Source organism: Tachyglossus aculeatus, assembly GCF_015852505.1.
Source record: "Tachyglossus aculeatus isolate mTacAcu1 chromosome 12 unlocalized genomic scaffold, mTacAcu1.pri SUPER_6_unloc_1, whole genome shotgun sequence".
NCBI lineage: Eukaryota > Metazoa > Chordata > Mammalia > Monotremata > Tachyglossidae > Tachyglossus > Tachyglossus aculeatus.
The window spans coordinates 4022201-4048966 of NW_024044828.1; the positions used below are offsets into that span (position 1 = coordinate 4022201).

General features: G+C 44.3%; 2 protein-coding genes and 1 non-coding gene across 3 annotated transcripts in view; 1 reads left to right on the forward strand and 2 right to left on the reverse strand.

Annotated features, from left to right (window-relative positions):
• The window catches only part of CCDC146 (coiled-coil domain containing 146), an 88539-nt gene that overhangs the window by 18335 nt on the left and 43438 nt on the right, over positions 1 to 26766 (forward strand). Inside the window, exons 3-4 of the mRNA XM_038741178.1 lie at positions 22690 to 22772; positions 23703 to 23912. Of these exons, the coding sequence (XP_038597106.1) occupies positions 22690 to 22772; positions 23703 to 23912 (293 nt within the window). The remainder of the gene's footprint in view (positions 1 to 22689; positions 22773 to 23702; positions 23913 to 26766) is intronic.
• Positions 2513 to 12032, reverse strand: FGL2 (fibrinogen like 2). The gene is made up of 2 exons (XM_038741179.1): positions 11383 to 12032; positions 2513 to 4499 (listed from the first exon to the last, which is right to left on the reverse strand). Exons 1-2 carry the CDS (start codon positions 11990 to 11992, stop codon positions 3793 to 3795), a joined length of 1317 nt encoding a protein of 438 aa, XP_038597107.1. The 5' UTR covers positions 11993 to 12032; the 3' UTR covers positions 2513 to 3792.
• On the reverse strand, positions 25323 to 25460 carry LOC119921196. Its single transcript, XR_005448501.1, has one exon. It is a non-coding gene; the product is annotated as a small nucleolar RNA SNORA7 (small nucleolar RNA).

Consider the following 26766-nt stretch of genomic DNA (forward strand, 5'->3'; position numbering starts at 1 on the left):
AAGGTCGTAGGTCGGATCTGCTCGTCTCTTTTCATTGTGTCACACTGTCACTCATTTCCCGGAGGCATTCCTGATCATCTCTATTTCACTCAAATGACCTCGGTGGTCTGTCCTTCACTCTGAAGAAAACTATGCATGCTGAGTTGAAAACTTTTATTTTAGCTTTCAAAATAAGAAATTTAAGCCCATGTAACATTACAGAGACACAACCTTGGTTAACCATTTACGAAGTGACATTATCTGATCATTCACATTTGGTCCCTAACAATTTCTGCTGTTCCCTTTCAAGATTACAGTCATGGTAGCAAAGTCCTTCAGTTCAAAGATAACACCGCCTTGTGAAGATTGAACAGTTCATGTCCTTGGCAATTTTTATTTTTAGATAGCTGGAGAATGTCACGTTTTAACTAAGGACTCCCCCTGCCCACCTTTGATCTTGCTCATTCCCACCTAGAAAGACACAATCTAGATTTGGGTATAAATTCACATCTTCTGAGGCCAATCTATCTGCACTTTTTCCTGACTTAACCCCCCAGAGCCGCCCAAGGAAGGGAAATGAGAAGCAGTGTGGCCTAGTGGATAGAGCGTGGGACTCCAATTCAGAAGGACCTGGCTTCTAATCCTGGCTCCACCACTCACCTGCTGTGTGACCTTGGGAAGTCACTTAACTTCTCTGTGCCTCAGTTCCCTCACCTGTTAAAGGGGGATTAATACTGTAAGACCCATTTGGGACGTGGACTGCGTCCAACCTGATTACCGTGTATCTACCCCAGTGCCTAGAAGAGTGTCTGGCACATAGTAAGAACTTAGCAAATACTATTTTTTTAAAAAAAAGAGTAACCATTTCCTCCCATGGCATCTCTTCCTTGGCTACAGATTCAGTCGGTGACCCCAATATGCCACTATTCTGAGGGTCACAGACCTCTGAATAGTGATGCTGGTAGATTAACCGCATCTACATCTATCTCCCCCTTTAGACTTTAAGCCCATTGTGGGCAGGGAACATGTCGAGCAACTCTGTTGTATCGCAGTCTCCCAACCGTTTAGTTCAGTAAGTACACAGTAAGCTCTCAATAAATACGATTTATTGATTAATTGATCATCTGGTAGCTCCGTGCCAGATGAGAGCCTTAGGAGATGGAAGCAACGGCACTTGCAGGTGTGTATCAATCGCTCATACAGCTTACCGCCGGACAGTCCAGCCCTCTGCAGTTGGTCTGGCTGAACCCCTCAAAATTTTATAAGTGGCTCTCCAACCAAAACAATTAGCCACTCTGGTCTGGAAGAAGATATATAAAGCGCATCTTTTCCCACTGATGTGTTAATTACTCTCAGTCTTTTGAATTTTTACATGGGATAGCATTTGAGGGCCAGATTTGACGGATGTACGAACAGATTCTGTCTCCTGACTCCAAGAATATGAGGAGAAGGCATAGCTGGAGAATAGAACTGGATTATCATATTTTACAACTGGGACTGTCAGAGGATCTAGGTTCTAATCCCAGCTCTGCCACTTGTCTGCTGTGGGACCTTGAGCAAAGTCATTTAACTTCTCTGTGCCTCAGTTACCTCATCTTTAAAATGGGGATTTAATCTTTGAGCTCATGTGGGATTTGGACTACGTCCAGCCTAATTGGTTGAATCTATCTCAGAGCTTAGTACAGTGACTGGTATATAGTAAGCACCTAAGAAAAACCATTTTAAAAAGTGCTTAACAAATACTATTTTTAAAAGTGCCAATCTCATGCCAGAGTTGGAAAGGAGCACAACTTTAATATACACTTTACTGGATAAAAAGAACTGCAATAAATATTGTGGGATTTCTTATCTCTCTAAAGCATTATAAATTTCATCATATTAAAAGCATACACTAAACCGAGTAAATAAAATACATTATCAGTGACAAAAAACACTTCTAATTAGCTATGCTTTCTTTAAAGTACGTTTTGTTCATCCCAAATTTCACTTTTCAATCCATCAGTCAATCAGTGGTATTTACGGGGCACTCTGTGCAGAACACTCTACTAAGCCCATGGGAGAGTACAACAGAATTGTAGATGCGGTTCCTGCCCTCAGGGAGCTTTCGATCTAGTGGAAAAACTACAGTGATGAGGATGAGATTACACGTTACAGTTAATCTCTTTGTTTGAAGGGACTGAACACAGGTCTGTCAGAGGACCTGAGTTCTAGTCCCGGCTCTGCCACTTGTCTGCTGTGTGACCTTGCGCAAGTTACTTAATTTCTCTGTGCCTCAGTTACCTCATCTGTAAAATGGGAATTAAGACTGTGAGCCCCACCGGGTGGGACATGGACTGCGTCCAACCCGATTATATTGTATCTACCCCAGCGCTTAATACAGTGCCTGGCACATAGTAAAAACTGAACAAATACCATGAAAAAAAATTCTGCCCTTCTAGTGGTTGACCAGCTCTTTTTTGACAAGCTTCAGAAATATATTGTGATGATCAGAGGCAAGTATTCCTTTTTATAAAAAAAAAACTCAGTAATGCCATTTGAAAATGTGGCAATTTTATTAGAAAAAACAAACACTGAAAAAAATGTAAAATATGTTTGACTCAAATATGTTCTTTAGAAAGTTAACGGTCATTTTAATTGTACTGAAATGTTGGTTAGTAATTCTTCAATAAATGGCTGTTTTTTAATACTGGCAGTTAGGCGTTATCCAAATGAAGTATACAGTATTTACAAAAGCCCAAGACAATGCATTGCTGTTCCTGCTTCACAAGTAGAGTGGAACATCCTTTAAAATATCGAAGAACACACTGGTGGATTCTCGTTTTGAGCTATCTGGGCTGTATCTTTCAGAGAGACCATGTCCTTCATCAAAAAACCAGCCTTAAATTTTTTTGTCCTCTAAGAAAGCCATTACCAGTGGTCTGACAAGTTGAAACACATGCTAAACATTCTATGATGAATACAAGCAGAGGAAAGGCACTTTGGATATTGAAGCAGTTTTGACTTCCACTCAACTAATGAATTTTATAATCATTAAACCCTTTTTTTCTCCAACTGTGGTCTTTTAAGCCACAGTATTTCCCCAAGTGATTTAATGGATGAATTCATGGATTTAAAAAAGTTGATTAATTTTAAGATGCCCATTCATATAGTCATTGAAAAACCATTTATAAAGGGATATAGTGCACATAAGGGCTATAATAAATACCATTTGGTGGGGGAGGGAGGGGGAATATAACAGACACAGAGCCAGGTTCTAAGTAAGTAAACAGTTACCTTGATGAAAGTTGGGTCTGTTTGAATGTGCATTAACTCTGTCAGATCAGGAGTAGTGATTTTACTGGTAGTATCCCCGTGATCTGAAAAGGTGATGCATCTCTGAACCTACCTATCTTCTGCTCAGGAGAGGCTAACCCATAGATTCTGGAGTGCCAAAGGAAAACAAAAGCGAAATGTAATTAGCAAAAATGTAGTCAATAATGGTACTAAGTCCCCAAGAGACATACGTATCAAGGAGGAAACTTCAATTAATGGGATGGCGGGTTTCAGTGATGGGGAAGGATTACCCCGTTTGCCACTCAGCATTCACCTGGACATCAGCAATGCTCGAACTTAAGAAATATCCAGCCCTCAATGTTACTGCTTCCTTTTTCAGTCATGTTTAAAGAAAAGACATCGTATTCTCAGCACATTACACGCTTGGCCGAGGAAAGATTATTTTAAGATGGAACGTATGATACCATCACAAGGTGTAAGCGAAAGGGAAATAACTGAACTCCGAAGCCGTGCCAACCTGCGAGAAGGAACAGGGGAGATTTACGGCCTAAAGTCTTTTGGCCGAATCATCATTTTTGTCTGCTTGAAAGCTTGTCTCAAGCCACCCGGATGCTCGTCGGTCACACCTCGCCAAGTACCCCAGAAGATGCCGTTGCGAACACCTCTGTAGCTCTTGTGGTAGTATTTGCCGTTGAGGTTTGCAGACAGGCACGCGTCAAACCACCAGCCCGAGCTGTAGTAAAGGCCACAGTTTCCAGAGGGATAGCGGTCGTTGTCTCGGTCAGGGGTGGTGAAGAACTTCTGGTCGTGGTTATAATGTTTATTGAACTGGAGAGCGTTCCCGATCGTCCCACTATAGTTACCGACGTTCAGGCGGTATTTGAGGTACTCATTGGCCACATAGAACGAGTCGTAGGTGGCGTATTTCCTGGTGCGGTTGAAGTCTTCCAGCTCAATTCTCAAAACCATCTCCTTGCTTTTGGTCAGGTGGTGGATTTTGTCATTGCCCAGCCAGAACTCCCGGCTGAGATTCCCAAAGCCGTGCTTGTAGTCTTTCCACGTCCTGTTGAAGTCGGTGCTTCCGTCTAGCCGCTCCTGAAGTACAGTCCAACCTCCACCCGCGGTGGCCGTGTCGCAGAAGACTTCGAAGCCACTGTACCTGGGGTCAGGGGTAATTCGGTAGATTCCACTTCTCTTCATTCCTTTCGCATAGTAGTCAGAGCAGTCTCTGTATATTAGATGTTGGACTAGGAAGGGAAGGAGAAAGCATGTCATTTCCCGTCACTTGTAAAAATCAATTTTAATTATAAGGAAGTCTTTGTCTAAAATGGCAGCCTGCTTCCTGCCCGAACTCCAGACTGCAAGAGGTTCAGTACTGTTTGAGGCTCAGGATCCTGGGTCCCGTAGCTGACCCTGGATTTTCCTGGAGCTGTGAACAAGGTTTCTCCCACATCATAAGAAAGCAGCTTGTCCTAGGAGAAAGAGCACAGGTCTGGGAGACAGAGATTCTGGGTTCTAATCCCGGCTCCGCCACTTCCCTGCTATTTGACCTCGGGCAAGTCACTCCTCTACTCTGTGCCTTGGTTCTCTCATCTGTAAAATGGGAATTCAATACCTGTTCTCTGCCTAGAACAGAGAGCATAACATAATGTGGGTACAGGATGAAAGTTGATGATTGGAAAAATACTTTGTTCCATTTCTCTAAGTTAATCAGGTCACCCCAAAGGGTTGTGTTCCTCCAAGATGGGTGAACGGCAGCTTTGTGAATGGTGAATTGCTCAAGTCAAAGGGGAAATAACCTCCACTTTGTTGTAGAACACGAATGTGAGGCAGAATTTATGAGCAATAAACAGTTTTTCTGTGGAACAAAAATGGTTTCACTTTCTTTTGAGGTGGACCTGCGCTGTAGGAGCTGGGTATTGCTGCAGAAAACTAGGGAGAAACTCTCTCTCTCTCCAGTGAGAAACCATGAAACGTTAGAAGGATTTTTCAGTGAACCTTCACGTGGTCCACACATGGAGAGAGAGCAATGGAAAAGCTAAACTGTAAAAGAAAAGCCTGCGTATAAGTAAGATCGACCCTTTACGTAAAAATTCAGTACCTGATATTCTTTATAGTCAGGTACTAGGCCCGGAGCAGAAATTCATTTTTTTAACAATACTTTGCATATGGGAGGAAGTGGCCAATGTTGACTACATCTGAAATATGATTTCTAGAAGGAGACAGTGAGGAATGGCAGGGCTTTCCTGTGCAAACGGAATTATACTAAACTGGATTTATACTGAGGAAAATGTTACCTGTGTACTCAAAATCAAATGATTACTTTTTCAATAATTTACTTGTTACAAAAAAGACATTATTTCTTTCCGGTGTTTCCTGAAAACTTTGTTTCAAACCCTATTGGTGTGTCACTCTGCCCCTTGACATTTTAGAGAGGGAAAGAAAGAGATACGGGATCTTCCACATGTTTGCTGTGTGACCTTGGGCAGTCACTTCACTTGTCCAGGCCTCAGTTACCTCATCGGTAAAATGGGGATTAAGATTGTGAGACCCATGTGGGACAGGGATTGTGTCCAACCCAATTACATTGTATCTACCCCTGTACTTTGTACAGTGACTGTAACATAGTAGGCACTTGACAAATACCACAATTATTTTTATTATTATTACGCTATCACCACCCTCTCTGACAACAGGTCTGAGGCGGCAATCTCACTATCTGAAGCCAGCCGTGCTCAGACTCTAGACCTGGATCCATTGTCTTTGAAGTGCTCTGCTTCCTCCACAAGTGTTTCCCTGGCTTCCAAGAGTTAGATTTGTCCCAACTTGATTTGAATCCAAAACAGTTACTTGAAGCCAAAATGAATAAATAAATATTCCCACCTCCCACTCCCCCCAGAGTCGACCATTTTCTTCCATTTCCTAAACTCTTGTAGAAAATGATTACAAACCAATCATGTTGGGAGGTTCTCAGTACCCACTTTCCCTGCCAAGAAATCTCTTTCCGGGTGAGGGGACGTTTGTTTTGTTTTAAGAATCGGCATGAAGTCCGTTGCTATTCTTCTTGTCTAGGCCTTGTTACAGACCACTGAACGCCATCTAGAATATCCTGTTCTCTCCAATGCTTCTTACTCAGTGGGGTTTTAGTAAACATTAAACTAGAAGACTTACAATAGGTTTAATGTGATCACCCAGTGCCCGTGAATAGGGCAATTCACCGGCCATTAAAGAATACCAGAGAATCCGTTTTAGTCAGTAGAAAACTATAAATCTCATCCTGAATTAAACCAGAATTAAAATGCAAGACGAATGCTTCAAATGACTATATTAAACATAGACAAATGATTCATGACGTACCTTCAGAGTTTGCAGTGCGGATAGAGTAAAAATGATCTACTTTTTAATTCCCACCACCAAGTGTGATTACCTTTGTAAAACATTTATTAGGAAAAGTGTTTTCCTTGTGTTTCGCTGCTCTCAGAAGGCTTATGAAATCATTTCTCTTTCTCTGGGATTTTTACGTTTTCTACAAGCAGACCTCACGCCAGACTCTGAGTGGTTGTGACACTCAGTGCCTTAGTTTTCACTTATGTGAAATGGGACAATAATATGTTCCTAACACCTCCCTAGTTGTGGAGTCATGAGAATGAGTGAGATCATATGGGAAGAATTTTGAAGTCCTTGGGAAAAGCCAAAGTGTAAATATGAGTATACTTATATCAGTAGAGAGGAGGTCCCTCCTACACATGCAGCTTTTGAGAAAAATGTCACATTTCTCCTAAAAAAACCAGTTTTCTTCCATTAGCTTAGAGGCCCTGCACAAAGTGCAGGAATTCAGCTCATGTTTGTGATGGTGAATGCTGTATTTGTGCTAATGCAACTTTTTCATCCCCTCCTAGCTTGAACTACAGTTGCCATTCTTAGACGAAACAGTAAAATGCAAGTCAAGGGCAACACCAGTCATTAACCTAAAATTAAACTTTAGTTTATTTTAATATGTAATGATATTATATTAAGTATATTATATTATATTTGAGAAGCAACTTGGCCAAGTGGAAAGAGCATAGGCCTGGGATTCAGAGGACCTGGGTCTAAAGGTCTTCCCTGACTAAGCCCTCATTTCCTCTTCTCCCTCTCCCTTCTGCATCACCCTGACTTGCTCTTGCTCGCTTTATTTATCCCCCTTCCCAGCCCCACAGCACTTATGCACATAGCCATAATTTAGTTACTTAAATTACTGTCTGTCTCCCCCTCTAGACTTTCAGTTAGTTGTGGGCAGGGAATGTGTTTGTATAATGTTATATTGTACTCTCCCAAGCACGTAAGTGCTCAGTAAATAAGATTGATTGATCGATTGATTGGTTCTAATACTGGCTCTGTCACTTGCCTGCTGTGTCATGTCACTTAACTTCTCCACACCTCAGTTTCCTCAGCTGTAATAATAATAATAATGGTATTTGTGAAGCACTACATGCCAGGCAGTGTGCTAGGTGCTGGGGTTGGCCACAGTCCCTGTCCCATATGAGGCTCAAAGTCTTAAATCTCATTTTACAGATGAGGTAACTGAGTCACAGAGAAGTGAATGTCCAAAGTCCCACAGCAGACAAGTGGCAGCGGTGGAATTAGGACCCAGGCTTTTCCAACTCCCAGGCCAGGGCTCTATCCACTAGGCCATGCTGCTTCCCTAAAGCCGTAAATGGGGATTAAGACCGTGAGCCCCATGTAGGGCATGGCCTATGTCTAATCTGATGATCTTGTATCTACCTCAGCGTTTATCACAGTGCCTGGCACTTAGTGCTTAACAAATACCCTTAGGAAACATGAATTCTAAAGGAGACGTGGACAAACAGCGACAGAGGAGCCGCCTGTGGCTTGATTTCATGCGCCATGTAGCTTACATACATAGGCTTTATCATTGATTATTTTACCCAGTGGGCTGTAGGTCAGTGCTCTTTCAGGGGTTATGGGGAATCACTGCCCACATGGGCCTTGGCTAGAGAGGGGTGCAGTTTTCAGGCCCAGTCCTGCTTTTCTTGCTCCCCTTCTCCCCTGCCTTCTTCCCACACACACACACAACCCCACCTTCTCTCCATGTCCCTCTAGATTGTCTGTTCTCTGCCATTTCCCCTCCTGTGCCCTCCTCCGAAATGCCTGCTTGCTATCCTGCTTCCTGCAGCTTCTGGCCCGTAGTTCATCTTTGGTTTGCTGCTCTTTAGTTCAGGAGACTCGGTCACCCGGTTCATTCATTCATTGACTCATTCAGTCATATTTAGTGAGCGCTTACTGTGTGCAAAGCGCTGTACTAAGCACTTGGGATGGTACAATGTAACAACAAGCAGACACAGCCCCTGCTCACAGTGAGCTTACAGTTTACAGGTTCTGTCACCTGCTTCTATAAACCTTCTGATTCTGTTTTCTTACATTCAGTAGAACAATCATTTCCTATTTGAAATGATAGGTCTTCCTTGCCAGTCATAACCATGCTCAATATTTGTGGGCCATTTTGGCTAACACAATGCTCAATTCAATTCAATCTTATTTATTGAGTGCTTACTGTGTGCAGAGCACTGTACTAGGCACTTGGGAGCGTACAACAACAGACACATTCCCCACCCACAACGAGGTTACTGTGTAGAGGCGGGGAGACAGACTTTATATAAATTAATGACAGATATGTACATAAGTGCTATGGGGCTGGGAGGGAGGAGGAAAAAAGGGAGCAAGTCAGGGTGACACAGGAGGGGGAGAAGAGGAAAGGTGGGGCTTAATCAGGGAAGGTTTCTTGGAGGAGATGTTCCGCCAGTAAGGCTCTGAAGGAAGGGAAAGTAATTGTCTGTCGGATTTGAGGAAGGAGGGGGGTTCAGGCCAGAGGCAGGTTGTGGGCGAGGGGTCGGCAGTGAGGTAGGTGAAATCAAGGCACAGCGAGAAGGTGCCAAGTGCGGAGGAGTGAAGTATATGGGCTGAGTTGTAATAGGAGAGTAGCCAGGTGAGGTAGGAGGGGACAAGGTGAGATTGAGTGCTTTAAAACCAATGGTTAGGAGTTTTTGTTTGATTCAGAATTGAATGGGAAACCACTGGAGTTTTTTGAGGAGTCGATTGACATGTTCGGAACATTTTTGTGGAAAAATGATCCAGGCAGCAGAGTGAAGTATGGACTGGAGCCGGGAGAGACTGGAGACTATTCTTTTTCCAGTCTCTAACTGGAGAACAGAACCTGTCGGTTTAAACCCGCTGTGCTCTCACTTGCTTTCTGCTGCCTGGGATAATCACATTATGCTTCTCTGCTACTGTATCAGCAAGTTATTGCATTACCTGAGGAACTGTGACAGGAAAATCATTGGGGCCTATTGGCCTATTGGCCTTTGTATATATGTTTGCACATACTTATTACTCTATTTACTGATTTATTTTACTTGTACATAGCTATTCTATTTATTTTATTTTGTTAGTATGTTTGGTTTTGTTCTCTGTCTCCCCCTTTTTAGACTGTGAGCCCACTGTTGGGTAGGGACTGTCTCTATATGTTGCCATCTTGTACTTCCCAAGCACTTAGTACAGTGCTCTGCACACAGTAAGCGCTCAATAAATACGACTGATTGATTGATTGATTGAAAGAGCACGGGCCTGGGTGTCCGAGGACTGGGTACTAGTCCTGTCTCTGCCACTTACTTGTAGTGTGACCTTAGGCAAGTCACTTAATTTCTCTGTGTTTCAGTTCCCTCATTTGCAAAATGGGGATTTTAATACCCGTTCTCCTTCCGACTTAGATTGTGAGCCTCATGTGGGATCTGATTATCTTGTATCTACACCAGCGCTCAGCACATAATAAAAGCTTAAGAAATACTATCATTATTATTATTATTATTGGAAAGATATGGTGACAGTGAGCTTAAAATAGTCACTCAGTTCTTCACTGAGTCATTCTAATAACTAGGTGATCCTCTAGACTCTAAGCTCATTGTGGGCAGGGAATTTGTCTACCAACTCTGTAGTATTCTGCTCTCTGAAGTGATTAATACAGTGCTGTGCACTCAGTGAGTGCTCAATAAATACCATTGATTGATTCAGTAGCAGAGAAGCACAATACCATCCAACCTTTAGTATCTCATTGTGCTCAAGTGACTTGATACAGTGAACTGTAGTTGACTTTCCTTCTCTCTTGAAGAACATATATATTGCCCCCAAATAAACCCAATGTCTCATTTGGTAGGACAAAAAAAAGAGTATTCCTTATAAACACTTCAGTATCCCATAAGCCTATGGTCTTATCTTCTGCTAGTACTTTCAGGAACTGAACACCTGCAGTTCATAAGGGAAACCTGAATTACAACCCCGACCTAGCAGAGAGATTAAAAAAACCCCAAACTCCCTATCCTCGTTAATAGCCTCAATTTGCACCATGCAGACATTCACTTCTTGCCAAAATTCTCCCCTGAAAAAACATGCCGTGTGATTGGAAAACATTAATGTGAAAAGGCTTTCAAGCCAAGTCATGTGTAAACGTGAATCTAATTGTTGTTTTTAATACGTCCATATCCGCTCTCCTTTCCCTTTAAATTATCTGTGACCGATTCCTAGCTAAAGTCACGCAAAGATTTTACAGATTTTTATCTTTTAATCTGGATTGCTTGATGCATCATTCAGCCAAGGAATTTTTTAAAGAACGTTCCTGCTTGCTAACCAAACTTTAAAAACTTCCTCTGCCTTTTAGATGTTAAGTGGCTTTTTAGACAACAGACTGGTTACATAACTTGTATTGAAGAGGGGAAAAAAGTCATGAAGAAATCATCTTAACTCTGTTTGGCTTCTGCATTAGCCTGGCAGTGATGCATCAGTGAGAAGGTTGTGGGAACCTCAAAAAACCCCTCAAAAATGCAATTTAACTCTAAGCGCCCACTGTCAGCGTTCTAACCCGCAGAGCAAATCAGTTTTGCGACTTAAGTGCCAAACGCTACTCCCCTCATTGGGAGGGGAGTAAGTAAGCTTCTTCCCTTTGCCTTGTTTTCCGAAAACAGGTTATTTAAACCATCTTTCCCTTTCCCATAGTTTCATTTCTGGTCTTCAGAGAGTTCACTGGCTTATTAAAATGCCGAACCCTTCACCCCCCAAATTGTCAAAAGAAATACTTACTAGGCTTTCCTTGTATCTCGGGGCTGCTTGGACAGTTAGACGAACATTTGCCCCCCAAGCTGTTGACCACGTTTGTCAAATTTGCCACTTTGTTATCGACATAATTCTCTATCCTGTTGAGGTTCATGTGGTCCAGGCGTTCCTGCAGCAGGTTAATCTGATCTTTTGCATCCTTTAGATTGGAGGACAGTTCACTGACTTGACTCTGCAGGTCCTTCACAGTGTGATCCCGCTTCTCCTCCGAGGCTCCCAGATTAGGGTCCAGCAGTTCATTCCTGCCCGTTTCTCGGTTGTCATCCGCCTGCAGTTTGCAGTCCTGGCAAGATTTTTGCACCCTGCGGACTGCCTCCTTGAGTTCCTCGACCTCTTTGAGAGCCTTCTCAATCAGGCTGAACTCCCTGGGCAGCTGGACGGTCAGCGAAGGCAGGTCCACCTGATATGAGCACTGCTCTCCCGGCTCGCATTTGCCACTGGGTTTTACTTTCAGGGAACAGCTCTCGGCGGCCCCTTTTCCTTCCTCGGTTGCCCGGGCCACGTCGAGGGCCAGGGCAGGAAGGAGAGGAAAAGCCAGGACGGTGGACCCCAGCAGGAAAATGCAGACAGACTGCATCTCTGCAGAGTCGCTCAGCTTGACGGGGAAGTGTGGAGCCCGAATGACTTAGGGAGAGGCAGCTGGCTGTGAGGTATCAGACTGAGTCAGTGTTTTGTGTGTACTCAGAAAAGGGCGGGATTCTTGCATCACAAATTACAGGGTTATGATTTGCAGAGGAAGAGTAGGTAGCCCTCAGCAGCGCTGTCCCTTGTGGGTCAGTAGCCATAATTTGCTCAACGAAAATAGCTTCTATCAATAACTCCTGCTCAATTCCTATTACTCAATTCCAATTCCTGGAAGCTTTGTGGTCCAGTGGAAAGAGCATGGGCTTGGGAAGCAGAGGACCTGGGTTCTAATTCCGGCTCCCCTACTGCCCTGCTGTGTGATTTCGGTCAAGTTACTCCTCTGGTCTGTGCCTCAGTTTCCTCATCTGTAAAATGGAGCTTCAAATGCTTGTTCTCTCTCCTACTTAGACTGTGAGCCCCTTGTGGGACAAGGACTGCATCCAACCTGATTATCTTGTATCTACCCCAGAGACACAGTAAATGCAAAATTCGCTGTGCCTCAATTCTCTCATCTGCCAAATGAGGATCAATACCCATTATCCCTCCTTACTTAGACCGCGAGCCCCATGCGAGACCTGGTTATCTTGCATCGACCCCAGTGCTTAGTACAGTGCTTGGCGCACAGTAAGAGCTTAACAAATACCTCGTGTTATTATTAACCATTAGGGTGATTATTATTATCATTAGAGGACATGACCAGTGAATTGTTGGCATTTGATTTTATGAAACGAGAGAACTTTTTTCGGTAAAAGAAACAAATCAGTTTGCTTAAACACCGTGCATTAAGACTCAATGCAATTCAGAAAATGGGGTACGAATTAAAGCAGTAAAGCCCAGAATGCTTTTAAGATTGCCCTCAAAGAGTCTGACTGTTGGATCTGCTTTGAGTACAGACCGAGTACAGACATCACAGATAGGTAGGATTTACATAAACAATGCTAAACTCCCCACCCGTCCCTGTTCCTCTTTTTTTTTTAATAACATTGGTTAAGTGCTTTCTGTGTGTGAGGTGACAGGAACTTCTCTCCTGCTTCCAGCCTTTTGCTCATCCCCTTCCTCTTGCCTAGAACTTTGGGAACTCCCGCAGAGGGGAGCTGGGGAGGGAGGAGGCCGCTCCGCCACTTGTCCGCTGTGTGACCTTGGGCAAGTCACTTCACTTCTCTGGGCCTCAGTTATCTCATCTGGAAAATGGGGATTAAGACTGTGAGCCTCTCGTGGGACAACCTGACTACCTTGTATCTACCCCAGGGCTTAGAACACTGCTTGGCACAAAGTAAGCGCTTAACAAATATCATTATTATTATTATTATTATCATTATTATTCATATCCAGTGAACCTCAGCTCTCCCCTTCTGAGTTCTCCAATAGATCTTTCCCAGGTAATCTTTAATCTTCACATTATATATCCTCCCCCGCCATTGGCCACTTCAACCCTTCTGCACCACCTAAGGACTTCAGTATCCTTAACCCCAGTAGCACTTATGTATATATCTTTTATATCTATTATTTCTTCCTATCTGTAGTGTCTACCTTCCCCACTGGACTGTAAGCTCCTTTGAGGGCAGGGATCATGTATACCCATTCTAGTGTACTCTACCAGATGCTCAGTACAGTGTGCTGCACACAATAGATGAGCAATAAATCCTACTAATTGATTGACCTCTAGACTGTAAGCTCCTTTTTTATGGTATTTGTTAAGGGTTTACTATGTGCCAGACACCGTGCTAAGCGCTGGAATAGATACAAGCTAATCAGGTTGGACACAGTCCATGTCCTATGTCTTAATCCCCACTTTACAGATGAGGTCACTGAGTGACAGAGAAGTTAAATTTTCCCAACTCCAGACACGGACAGGTGGTGGAACTGGGATTAGAACCCAGGTCCTTCCGATTCCCAGGCCCATGCTCAGTGAACTAGGACACAGTGCTTCTTATCATGCTCCCTGTGCTCAGGGAACAGGTCTACTGTCTCTGTTTTGTGCCCTCTCCAAAGCACTTAGTCCAGTGCTCTGCCCACAATAAGCACTCAATAAATATGATTGATAGAGTGCAGGACCTGGTGTGAGGCAAAGAGGGTGAGGGAGGTAAACGGGACAAAGGATGTGCAAGCATGTGTTGTCTTGAATGGTTGGGAAGCAACGTGGCCTCAAGGAAAGAGCCCAGACCTAGGAGGTTTAATCCCGGCTCTGCCACTTGCCTGCTCTGTGACCTTGGACAAGTCATTTCACTTCTGTTTGTCTCAGTCTCTTCATCTTTAAAATGAGATTCATTATGTTCTCGCTCGCCTATGTGGGATAGGGATTGTGTCTAATCCTGATTATCCTATTTCTACCCCATCCCGTAGCACATAGTAAGACCTTAACAAATCCCTCAATTATGAGTGGTAGCATTCTTCTCTTTCAATAGTGGCCAACTGGAGGAGTGGTAGACGTTTCTGTAGCTTTGACTTTTCTCAGTTCTTTTGCCAAACTGAAAGCGGCTTCTTGGGGATTTTCCCGAAGGGGGTTTCCTCGGGGGGGTAGCTTCCCGGGGAAAATCCCCGAGAAGAAACTTTAATCAAAATCATCACTCCCTGCCCCTAGCCCCGACTGAGTTTGGTATTCCCAGGTGATGGATTACTACAGATAGGGCCAGGCCATCTCCCGGCAAAATTCCAGCGGGGCAGCTCCCACCAAAGCGCTGACCTGGTAGTGTGGGCCAGTGTAATAATAATAGTGGTATTTGTTAGGCACTTACTATGTTCAAGGCACTGTAGTAAGTGCTGGGGTGGATACAAGCAAATCGAATTAAACACAATCCCTAGCCCATGTGGAGCTCACAGTCTCCAATCCCCATTTTACAGGTGAGGTAACTGAGATCCAGAGAAGTGAAGTGACTTACCCAAGGTCACACAGTAGACAAGCGGTAGAGCCCGGATTATTATTATTATTGTTAATAATAATAATAATAATAATAATAATAATAATAGTTAAGGGTTTACTATGTGCCAGGCACTGTAATAAATTCTAGGTCAGATAGAGAATACAAGATAATCGGGTTAGACACAGTCCCTGTCCCACATGGGGCTCACAGTCTTAGTCCTCATTTTACAGATGAGGTTACTGAGGCCCAGAGAATTTAAGTGACTTGCCCAACGTCACACAGCGGACAACCAGAGGAGCCGGGATTAGAACCCATGACCTCCCGACTCCCAAGCCCATGCTTTATACACCGTGCTGCTTCCAGAGAGCTGCTTAGGGTAATAGTAATGATGGCATTTATTAGGTGCTTACTATGTGCGAAGCACTGCTCTATGCACTGTTCTAAGGGTAGAGAGTTGTGTAGCCAACCAGACATTTGGGGGCCCAAAACAGAGTTCGGGAGAGGGGCGGGTTTTTAGTGTCAGGTTATGAGTTCAAGTCCAGTGAAGGTGAGGTCCACCGTTTTGACTGAATGGTTGGAAGAACAGCCGCTGGGTTCAGGACACCTGGGGCCAGAGTATGTTGGGGCCTCTTCGTCCTCTTCTCCTTTTCATCCCTTTGCCTCCCCTTCCCACCCCCTCTGTCCTTCACCCCAGCCAGCCCCGCTCTGCCACGAGCCAGAGTTGGCAGGGCGATGATCTGTGGACCCTCACGCCCATTTAGAGGTGGCCAACCTACAGGGGAGACCCCATTGTCTCCCGACGGCATCTGTGGGTATCAGCTTCAAAGGGGTGGTGTCGGCTAGGTGAAGTCAACCTTTTTGGTGGGTTTCACACATGTTCAGGTGGGTGGTCCGGAGGTTTCTGGTCGGGAGAGGTGGGTGGGCAAGGACAAGGGTGTTACATAGAGTTCCTGGGCCATGCCGGTGGACTACGAGGGACGTCTTGGTGGCCCCTCGCTCCAGTGTCCCCCCTGAGTGGTGGCGGTCATCTCCTCTGGAAAGAGGTTTCCTTAAACCAGGTGTGTCTGACTCCCAGGAGCAGGCTCTATCCTGAAGGGCAGAATGCTTCCTGAAAATTTACTGGAAAGCCCCTAGGAAGTCATGTGGACCTTCCATCCCCTGAATTTGCCACCCTTTGCAGTAGGGAACAGGTCCGACCCCTTAGCAAAAGGCCTTGTCTAAAATCATTCTGCTAATGGCAGCTGAGTGACAGCAAAGGGTTCATTTCGAGCCTGAATCCCAAATGTTTCTATTTATAGTAATGCCTGTATTACTTGTTCTGGTGTGTGTATATATATTTATTTATATTGATGTTATTCATGTCTGTTTACTTGTTTTGATGTCTGTCTCCCCCCTTCTAGACTGTGAGCCCGTTGTGGGCAGGGATTGTCTCTCTCTGTTGCTGAATTGTACTTTCCAAGTGCTTATTACAGTGCTCCGCACACATTAAGCGCTCAATAAATACGATTGAATGCGTGAATGAGTGAAACCGATTTTCATCCCAAGTTTGATAACCTTGCCATTTGGAAATTTAGAATTTTGATTCCATTGAGATGCCTCTCTGGTCAAAAAACCTGTCCTTCTCAGAACACCCAGTGAGGTTTTTTTGGGTTTTTGTTGTTGTTGTTGTTCTAAATGGCTTCCAAATGCCTGGAGAAGGTCAGAGTGCACCCAGAAAAAAACTGACCTGGAGTTACAAGTCCAAGAGGGATATTGTGGTAGGAAAATTCCAAGTTGGCTTGGTCCTGGTTATCCAAAAATACATTTATCAGCATTTATAGGCACCAACAGTTGTAGGTGCTATTAATAGTATCTCTCCAGAAGAGGCAGAGGAAAGTTGGAAGGCAATTTATGAAAAGATAAAGGGGAACATTTTGCTTCCAGAAAGCTATTTGTGTTTGTTTCAATAGTTCTGTACTTCTTTAGGTCCTTGAAAATAGGAGACAGTGGTAATAGGTAATAGGTTCTAGACTGTGAGCCCATTATTGGGTAGGGACCGTCTCCATATGTTGCCGACTTGCACTTCCCAAGCGCGTAGTACAGTGCTCTGCACACAGTAAGCGCTCAATAAATACGATTGAATGAATAGGAAGCAGCGTGTTGTAATAGATCGTGGGCCTAGGAGTTAGAGGACCAGGTTTCTAATCCTGGCTGTGCCACTTGTCTGCTGTGTGACCTTGGGCAAGTCACTTCACTTACTCTGTGCCTCGATTACCTCATCTGTAAAATGGGGATTAAGGCTGTTAGCCTTATGTGGGGCAGGGACTGTGTCCAACCTGATTAACTTGTATCTACCCCAGCACTTACTACAGTGCCTGGCACATAGTAAGCGCTTAACAAATACCATTAAAAAAATGAATTGCCTACCATATATTCTAGCTTCCCAGGGGCATTCTAGGGTACTAAATGTGCCCTAGTTGTTAGAGTATTGTCATGGCAGATATCCGTGATATCACTTATGTATGTACCAAACTTTTAGGTGCTTCATCCCACACTTTCTGGTTCCCCGCATCCCCTCCCACCCAACCAAGGGCCCTTGGTCCTTCCCCTTAGGGACCCCAAGATAAGATCCCTTAGAAGTTCAGGCAGAATTGGTCTCCGTTCCTCTAGCCCCACCCCCTAAACTGGATTTGTGTGTCCAGAATGGTCCTTGGCGGTTCCAGAACGAATTTAGGATCTAGGGGCAATGGAGAGAGAAGAAGTGGGAGTTTTTCATTCGTACCCCATTCCTCACCCCCATCTAAAGTAGGCTTTAGTAAGTACCTACTATGTCCCAGGTCAAGAGAGCAGCTTCTCTAGACTCTATAACTCAAGGAAATCTAGGGTCTGGCAGAATGTTGTATGAATAATCGCTTAGTACAGTGCTCTGCATATGGTAAGCACTCAATAAATACTATTGATTGAATGAATGAATGAGTTTATCTGGAGACTCTGGACGGAACTGAGGAGAGGCCCTTGCCAAGCCTTTAGCCGGAATCATTCCATATCTTCCTCATGAGCAAGTCTTAAATTCTGTAGAATTTGGGGGTATTGCATTAGGTTGTTTTGTTTGCTTCTTGTTCTGCTTTTTAGTTTGAGATTATCCATGGAGCTGAGCTGCTTCCTGTTTTGCATGGTGCAAAGTTTTCTTCTTAGACAAATCTTACCGTCCTTGCTGACTTTACCGCACCATCATTGGCAACTGCTGTGAAATGGTTTTTAGCTTACCGAGATCTAACGTTGGCCTATTTTCTTCCAGAGGCCGGTAGTCTTTCTCTGCTGGTTTGCTGAACCCAAAATGATTTAATTTCCCTTTGCCGGCGTGCCCATCTTCAGTCGTAACGGGCCCATTGCACAGAAGAGGCACTAAATTGCCCAACGTGATGCCCAACCTCGTGATGAAATCGTTAGGAAGGCGGCAGAATGGGGTGGTGCCTTGAGCCAGGATTGGAGATGCGAGGCTGTCCCGAACTCACCCCTCATTTCTCCACCTATCCGCCCTTCCTTCTACATCACCTAGTCAGTCAGGCAGTCAGTCATGTTTATTAAGCGCTTACTATGTGCAGAGCACTGTACTAAGTGCTTGGTAGAGTACAATACAGCAATAACAGACACATTCCCTGCCCATGATGAGTTTACATTTGGGTGTGTACCCCTTAATCACTTTGATATTCACCTTATCCCTTGCCCTACAGGATTAATATACATAGCCTGCCACTACCCCTATCTGCATTCATTTGGCTCTAGTGTATCATAGTCTCCCAAGCGTTTAGTACAGTGCTCTGCACAGAGTAAGTGCTCATATACCATTGATTGACTGAGTTCCTCCTTATGCCCTAATTTCAGGACACATCATCTCACTCCTTCCTGACAAACTATGCTCTTTGCTCTTTCTTACCCTTTGTGCTGTGGAACTTGTCTCTGGAAATGAGCACATCCCTGGCAACCACTTGGGACACTGAGACAATCAATCCACCAATCAATCAATGGCATTTATTGAGCACTTACTATGTACAGAACGCAGTTCAAAGTGTTGAGAAAGTACAATACTAGAAAATCAGCAGATACGTTCCCTGCCCATAATGAGCTTACAGTCTAGAGGCAGGCTTCTCTGACTGCAAAATTAGTGGAAGGAAAGCAAGGAATTTGGGAGCCTCTTAAAACACTTCCGAGACTCGATATTCCAGTGATGGAGCATGCACCAGCCTGGGAAATGTGAGGTAAAGGTGTCGGTGGCAAGATGGGAAACTGGCTTCTCTCCAGGATCCCGGGGTACCGGGAGGGAGACCCAGCCAGGGTCTCCAAAGCAAGGAAGCCTGTCGATCAGTCAATCAGTCATATTTATTGAGCGCTTACAGTGTGCAGAGCAGTGTACTAAGAGCTTAGGAGAGCACAGTAAAACAGAGTCAGTAGCCATGTTCCCTGTCCATAACAAGCTTACGGTCTAGAGGGAGAGGCGGACACTAATAGAAATAAATGAATTATGGATGTAGATACAAGCGCTGTGGGGCTGTGGGAGGGGTGAATAAAGAGCAGGACCAAGTGCAAGGCAATGCAGAAGGCAATGGGAGAAGAGGAAATGGGGGCCTAGTCAGGGAAGGCCTCTTGGAGGAGATTTGTCTTGGTTAAATCTCTGACGCGAGGAAGAGTGATCGGCTGTCAGATATGAAAAGGGAGGGCATTTCAGACCAGAGGCAGGATGTGGGTGAGAGATCGGTGGAGAGATAGGTGAGATTGAGGTACATTGAGTAGGTTAGCATTAGCGGAGTGAAGTGTGTGGGCTGGGTTGTAGTTGGAGAGCAGCGAGGTAAGGTAAGAGGGGGTGAGGTGATTGGGTGCTTTAGAGTGCTCTATCATTATTTCAGAAATAATAATAACAATGCTATTAAGAGCCAAACGCTATGCTAAGCACTAGGGTCTTAGTTGTCTCCGTTCCTCCCTGCCTCTTCCAGTCTTTTGCTCTTCTCTCTTTCCTCTACATTTGTCTACCGCTCTTGGGCTCTGTCTCTCTTTTCTCTCTTCCTGGCCGATATTGTTTTGCTCTCCTTCTCTCTAAGCGTCTCTCTCTCAGTTCTCTCTTTTACTTCTTTCTCCTCCCCGGGCCTGGCTCAGGCTGTGGATTTTTCCGGCTCTCTGGCTGGGGTCTCCGGCTGGGTGGGTCTCTGGCCACATCTCCGGCCATGTCTCTGGGCCATGGCAGAGTTTCTCTCTTTTTCCAGGCTTTGTTCATCCGAGCCCCGGAAAGCCTCACCCTTCTCCCCTCCCCCACATTCACCCCCACATTCAAAATGAAAAGTTGGCACCTCTGCTAGAATTCATTACTAATTACTGGAAACGAGCACTTACCATGAAAATATGAGCATGATGTTACAGCGTTTGCCAGAACTTTTTGTCAATATTTTGTAACATCTAACTGTGAACAGCTGTGTTTATGGAATTATTTTGCTATAATTAAAAGTCTTAATTCTCAAATTGCCTCCCAATTGCTGCTTGGCTTGATGGGAAACGAAGTTGGTGCGGTAAGTACAAAATTGTCAGGTGAGAAAAGTTGAAACTGTCTTTAGGATGATGCCATGTTCTGCTTTCTTGGAACTATTAACAACGCACTTTTTAAAAGTATCTTAAAGTAGAGATTTCCTCGAAAACAATGGTATTAATCCCCAAGTGTCCCACCCTTTTCTGAGGAAGTCTAGAATGTCCATTTATGTAATTTCCTTGTATAACTAGCCGCCTGCAGAGAGATTTTAGAAGGTGATTTTTGAAGCCATAATATGCATCGTATAAACTTAAATTTGTGCCAGTTGGATTAAATTTTCAATCTAGAGCATCTCTCTAAGTTTTAAAAGGCAGAACTGTCTTTCTTTCTGGGAACTTTCTCTTGAAAACGTGATTTTTCACGTGTTCCAGATTGGGAGAGGTAGATCTTTGGCCACCATTCAGTCAGTGGTATTTACTGAGTGCCTACCAAGCGAGAAACAAGGTGGCCTTTTGGAAAGAGCACGGCCCTGGGAGTCAGAGGATCTACGTTCTAATCCCTGCTTGCTGTGTGACCTTAGACAAGTCACTTCACTTCTCTGCCCCTCCATTCCCTCCACTGTAAAATGAGGATTAAGTACCTGTTCTCCCTCTTATTTAGACTGTGAGCCCCATGTGGGACATGGAGTGTGTCCAACTGATTAGCTTATATCTACCCCAGCGCTTAGAACAGTGCTGGATGCATAGTAAGCACTTAACACATAAAATAAAAAGTATTGATATTGTTAATAATGTTATAATTATAATAATAAAATCACATCTGTGTATGGAGGTCCATGCTAATCACCTGGGAAAGTAGAGTAAAATCAAGTTGAAAGGTGGTACCCCAGCTCACAGGGTGCTTACAGTCTATAGGGGGGAGACAGACATTAAAAGTAACCGCAGATAGGGGAAGTAGTAGACCGTAAAGATATTTTCGTTAAGTGCCGTGGGACTGGAGTCAACGTAGAGGTGGCGGTTGAAGCCGTGGGAATGAGTGTAGATGCAGAATAGAAGGGGACCCCAGAAACGAGCCTTGAGGGACCCCCACAGCTAGGGAATGGGAGGCAAAAGACAAGCTAGCGAAAGAGACCGAGAAGGGTCCGCCAGAGGTAGGAGGAGAACGGGGAGAGGACAGTGTCTCTCAAGCTTACAAGTTTGGCATTATCCTTGACCCCCCTCGCTCTCCCAGTTGCCAAATGCTGTCAGTTCTTCCTCTGCATTTCCAGAATCCACCGCCTCCTTTTCAATTAAACTGTCACCCTGCTGATCCAGTCATTCGTATCCTAACTTGACTTTTGCATTACCCTCCTCGCTTATTTCCCTTCTTCCAGCCTCAATTCCCTCTTCAATCCTTATTGCATTCTGCTGGCCAGACCATTTTTCTAAAGCACAAGTTTCCGCACCCATCAAAAAACAGCAGTTTCTGCCCATCCCTCTCCACAACCACCAGGAACTCGTGATCTTTGGATTTAAGTCACTCCCCACGATTTCTTAATCAATCAGCGGTATTTATCGAGCACTTACTAGGTGCAGAGCACTGTTTATAATCGCTTCTCTGCCATTGTACCTGCCTCAGGGCTGACAAGCAGCATGGCATAGTAGCTAGAGCTCGGACCTGGGATTCGGAAGGTCGTGAGTTCTAGTCCTGGCTCCACTACTTGTCTGCTGTGTGACCTTGGGCAAGTCACTTCACTTCTCTGGACCTTAGTTACCTCATCCAAAATAGGGATTGAGACTGACAGCCTCATGCGGAACAGAGACCGTGTCCAACTTGATTTGCTCGTATCCATCCCAGTGCAGTGCCTGGCACATAGAAGGACTTAACAAATACCATCATAATTATTATTCTTGCAGTGCTTGTTCCGAGTTCCACAGTTATTATTCTTGGAATACATATTGTTTTTGCTGCTTCTGGCTCCCTGCAGCACAGCGCTGAGGTATTGGATTAAGCGAGTATATCCCACAGATTCAGAATTCGCCTAGACGCTTACCTGGATTGTTCCAGTCCAGGTGGAAAGGGGAGTTTTCCTCATAACGATTATTCAGATTGTTCCAAGTGGTTCCAAGGTCTCCAGTAACAATGAAGACCTCGGCTGTACTTTCAACATGCAGCCTGCCATCTGGAGCTTGGGATCAGTGCTGTAATTCCATCAGTCAGCCCAAGAATTTCATCCCCAATGTTCGAGCTAGTGCTGAGGGACACAAAATGGCTTCCAAAAGATGAATAATGATGTTTTCTTATTTTCTTTCCCAGTTGTTTACTGCTGGAAAAATCTCCGGAACAAGGGTAGCGGAGCTGAAGGCAAAATACACCTTGCTGCATGAGACTGTCATCAGGTAAAGTCACTTAAGTGGGAATTTGGAACTCCTCTTTTGGGTGCTTAATAAATACCAGATCAAAAGGTTTAGCCAGTACTTATCGCTAAGCTTATCATTTGAAATGAAACTCTGCTTCAGGTTTGCCCTACCCTCAAAAAATTTCTTCAGAAAGCAGCTATTTTTTAATTAGTCAATCAATCAGTGGTATTTATTGAGTGCTTTCTGCATGCAGAACGCTGCACTAATAAATACTACCACTACTACTGTCTTCCATCCCAAACTCTAAAACACCAAAAAGACCCAAACCATGTATTAAAAATATGTTTTTAGGTTGTGTACCGAGTATGACTGGTTTTTTCCTTGTTGCTCTTGTAAGTGGCATTCGTTCAGTGCTTACTGTGTGCCAGGTTCTGTACTGCACTCTGGGGTAGATACAGGCTAATCAGGTTGGACACAGTCCATGTCCCATCATCATCATCATCAATCGTATTTATTGAGCGCTTACTGTGTGCAGAGCACTGTACTAAGCGCTTGGGAAGTACAAATTGGCAACATATAGAGACAGTCCCTACCCAACAGTGGGCTCACAGTCCCACATAGGGGCTCACAGTCTTAATCCCTATTTTACTGATGAGGTAACTGAGGCACAGAGAAGTTAAGTGACTTGGCCAAGGTCACATAGCAGACAAGTGGCAGAGCCGGGTTGCACACCCTATACCTCAGTTACCTCATCTGTAAAATGGGGATGAGGACTGTGAGCCCCATGTGGGACATGGACTGTGTCCAATCTGATTTGCTTGTATCCACCCCAGCGCTTAGTACAGTGCCTGGCCTGTAGTAAGCGCTTAACAACTATGACATTTACTATTATCACTATTAATCCTTGGTTCCTCTCACCCTGGCAAAACTGCAGGTGTGTTAATACTTGGTTCCTTCCTTTCCATGCAGAATGCAACAGTCAGAGGTCCAGCTGTTGCGGGATGCCAAACGTTTCACTTCTGAAGTAGAACGTCAGCAGCAACAGCTGGAGAAAGCAGAGAACTTTCCAGAGGCATTTAGCACTGAGGTCTCCAAGATGAGAGAGCAACTCCTTAAGTATCAGAATGAATATTCAGCCATCAGAGAGAGGGAATACCACACACAGTACAGGTTGAAAAAGTAAGTCAGACATTATATTACCAAGTACACCTGAGTTGGATTCAAGATTTTTTTCGGATAATAATAGTGGTATACTTGTGGTAATTGTTCTGCACTTATTATATGCCAAGCACTGTACTAAGCACTGGGGCAGATATAAGATAATCAGGTTCCACATGGGGCTCCAAGTCTCAGCAGGGAGGACAGGTACTGAATCCCCATTTTGCAGATGAAGGAACTGAGGCGCAGAGGATTTAGGTGACATTCCAAAGGTCACACAGCAGTAAGTGGCAGAGCAGGATTAGAACCCAGATCCTCTGGCTCCCAGGCCTGTGCTCTTTCCACTAGACCACACTGCTTTTAAAAACTTTGGGTGTGGAAACTTTTGCAGAGCTAAGTCTATCATGTGCACTAGCATTGTTAAGGTCACATCTTCCCCAAGAGGTGTTCCCCGATTAAGCCTTCTTTTCCCCAGCTCCCTCTCCCTTCTGCATCACTTTTGCATTTCGATCTGTGACCTTTGGACATTTGGTCCCAACTCCAACCCCACAACCCTTATGTACATATCTTTAAATTATATATTATAAATTATTTGTTTATTCATGCTAATGTCTGTCTCCCCCTCTAGACCTTAAGCTTGTTATGGGCAGGGACTGTGTCTGCTAATTTTGTTGTGTTGTATTTTCCCAAGCGCTTAGTACAGTGCTCTCCACATCCTCCTGGGCTCACCTTTACATATGCCCCCTCCACTCAATCAATCAATCATATTTATTGAGCGCTTACTGTGTGCAGAGCACTGTACTAAGCACTTGGGAAGTACAAGTGTAAGTGGCATTCGTTCAGTGCTTACTGTGTGCCAGGTTCTGTACTAAGGGGCGTGAAAAAATCACCTTTCTAGATTGCATGAGCCAGTGTTTTGAAATCTCTTAGAGATCACTCTATTGTTCTCTAATTTACCTTCAGTAGCCTTCAAAATCCTTCAGAATATTGGAGAATCAATCTACCTTTGTTAACACCTAACTCGTGGCTGAAAATAAATGCGGCATCCAAAATGACGACACTGACTCTCAGGGAGAGGATTTCATATTGGAAGAACTGGGCTCTTGGTCCTAAGGGATGTTTGGCAGGCTCAGTCCCAGGATATTTTAAGAAAAGCAGCAGCTTGGTCTAGTGGATAGAGCAGAGCACAGGACAGGGAGCCAGGCCTTGTCTTGTCTTTTGCCGTCGTGTCATCTCCGACCCGTAGCGACGCCATGGACACATCTCTCCCAGGACGCCCCACTTCCATCTGCAGTCATTCTGGTAGTGTATCCGTAGTTTTTTTTTCTTGGTAAAAATTACAGAAGTGGTTTACTCCTTCCGCAAAGTAAACTTTAGTGTCCACCCTCGGCTCTGTCCCATGACGCTGCTGTCCAGCACAGTTGAGTTTTGACATGTGGCAGATTGCCTTCCACTCTGTAGCCGTTGCCCAAGCTAGGAATGGAATGGGTAGGCCTCTGCTTGACTATCCCTCCTGTAGTCAAGACTGGTAGAGGACTGGAAACTCTCCAGGTGCGACCCTGAGCGGGGAGTAAGAAGGACATGGGTTCTAATCCCAGATCCTCCATTTGTCAGCTGTGTGACTTTGGACAAGTCACTTTACTTCTCTGTGGCTGAGTAACCTCATTGGTAGAATGGGGACTAAAACTGTGAGCCCCATCTGGGTTATGGACTTTGTCCAACCTAAACAGCTTGTATCTACCCTAGTGCTTAATACAGTGTCTGGCACATAGTAACAAATACCATTAGAAAACAAAACAAAACAAAAGTGATAGCTTTTCGCAGAGTGGTGGTAACGTAGCAGGTCTTGGAGGTAGGAAGCTGGAGTTAACTTCTCTTTGTCCTTTCCCTTTCCTTTCAGTCCCATGATTCTGGGTGTGTTAGCTCCTGTATGTAGACTTCTGCATACCAGTGGGGGAACAAAAGATGAAACAGTGATCTTTTTAAAGAATATTGGTGTTGAGCAGGGAGAGGAAAATCTGAAAGCTCCTTGTCCTTGAAACTGAAGCTGTTTCCGCCTTCCTTTAAATCCGTACCAGGAAAACTTAGCTATTTTGGTACTCTGTTAAGCACTCCTACAGTGTGGAAAATAATGAAATTAAAACAATCGCTGGTTGTTCATTAGTGTTGGAAAAGTGAATGCTTGACATTTCCACAAAAGGGTAAGAGGAGCCAAAGTGACTTGGTATTTAAATTGTTTAAAATTTCCCACTTTGTCTGCCAGAACAGAAAAAGCTTGTCCTCTAGGTGTAATTATAAAGGCGATTTGTTCAATCTGTTTATATTCAGAAAAGACATAATGATAAAGTGTCCTAACCTCTATGATAATATAAAATCAGATTAAGCAAGGCCTCCATGCAGAATACCACTGAGTCTGTAAGTAGGCCTTGCTTTATAATAGATAATAATAAATAATAGATAATAAATAGATGCATAGTTTAGGGCCACTACATTCACTCACACTTTCAGCTTCACAAAGGCCACCTGACCCATTTTTCCAAAAGAATGAGGGCACCACAATTCCCAAGGAGAACGTTTAGAGGGGATGTGTTTTTTACCCAATTATTTTACCCATTCAATACCTCGAATTGGTTGAGAGCTTTTATCAAGGCACTATCACATTTTGTAGCCACAGTCCAAGTCTTTATCTCCCCACCAGTCATTTTTTTGTGTGTGCCTGTGGGAACTGGGGCCCTGGCTAAGAGACTGTGGATGGATAAGTGGTACTTTCTGAGCATTACTGTGTGCAGAGCACTGTACTGAGGGCTTGGGAGAGTGCAGTACAAGAGAGTTGGTAGGCATGTTCCCTGCCCACAGTGAGCTTACATTATGGAGG

Bases quoted from the DNA above. Each gene is read 5' to 3' on its own strand.
- FGL2 (XM_038741179.1), bottom strand. From the start codon at position 11,992: ATGCAGTCTGTCTGCATTTTCCTGCTGGGGTCCACCGTCCTGGCTTTT. The intron at 4,500-11,382 runs GTAAGTATTTCT...TTCCCTTCCTAG, and splicing joins CGAGATACAAGGAAAGCCTA to TCCAACATCTAATATACAGA.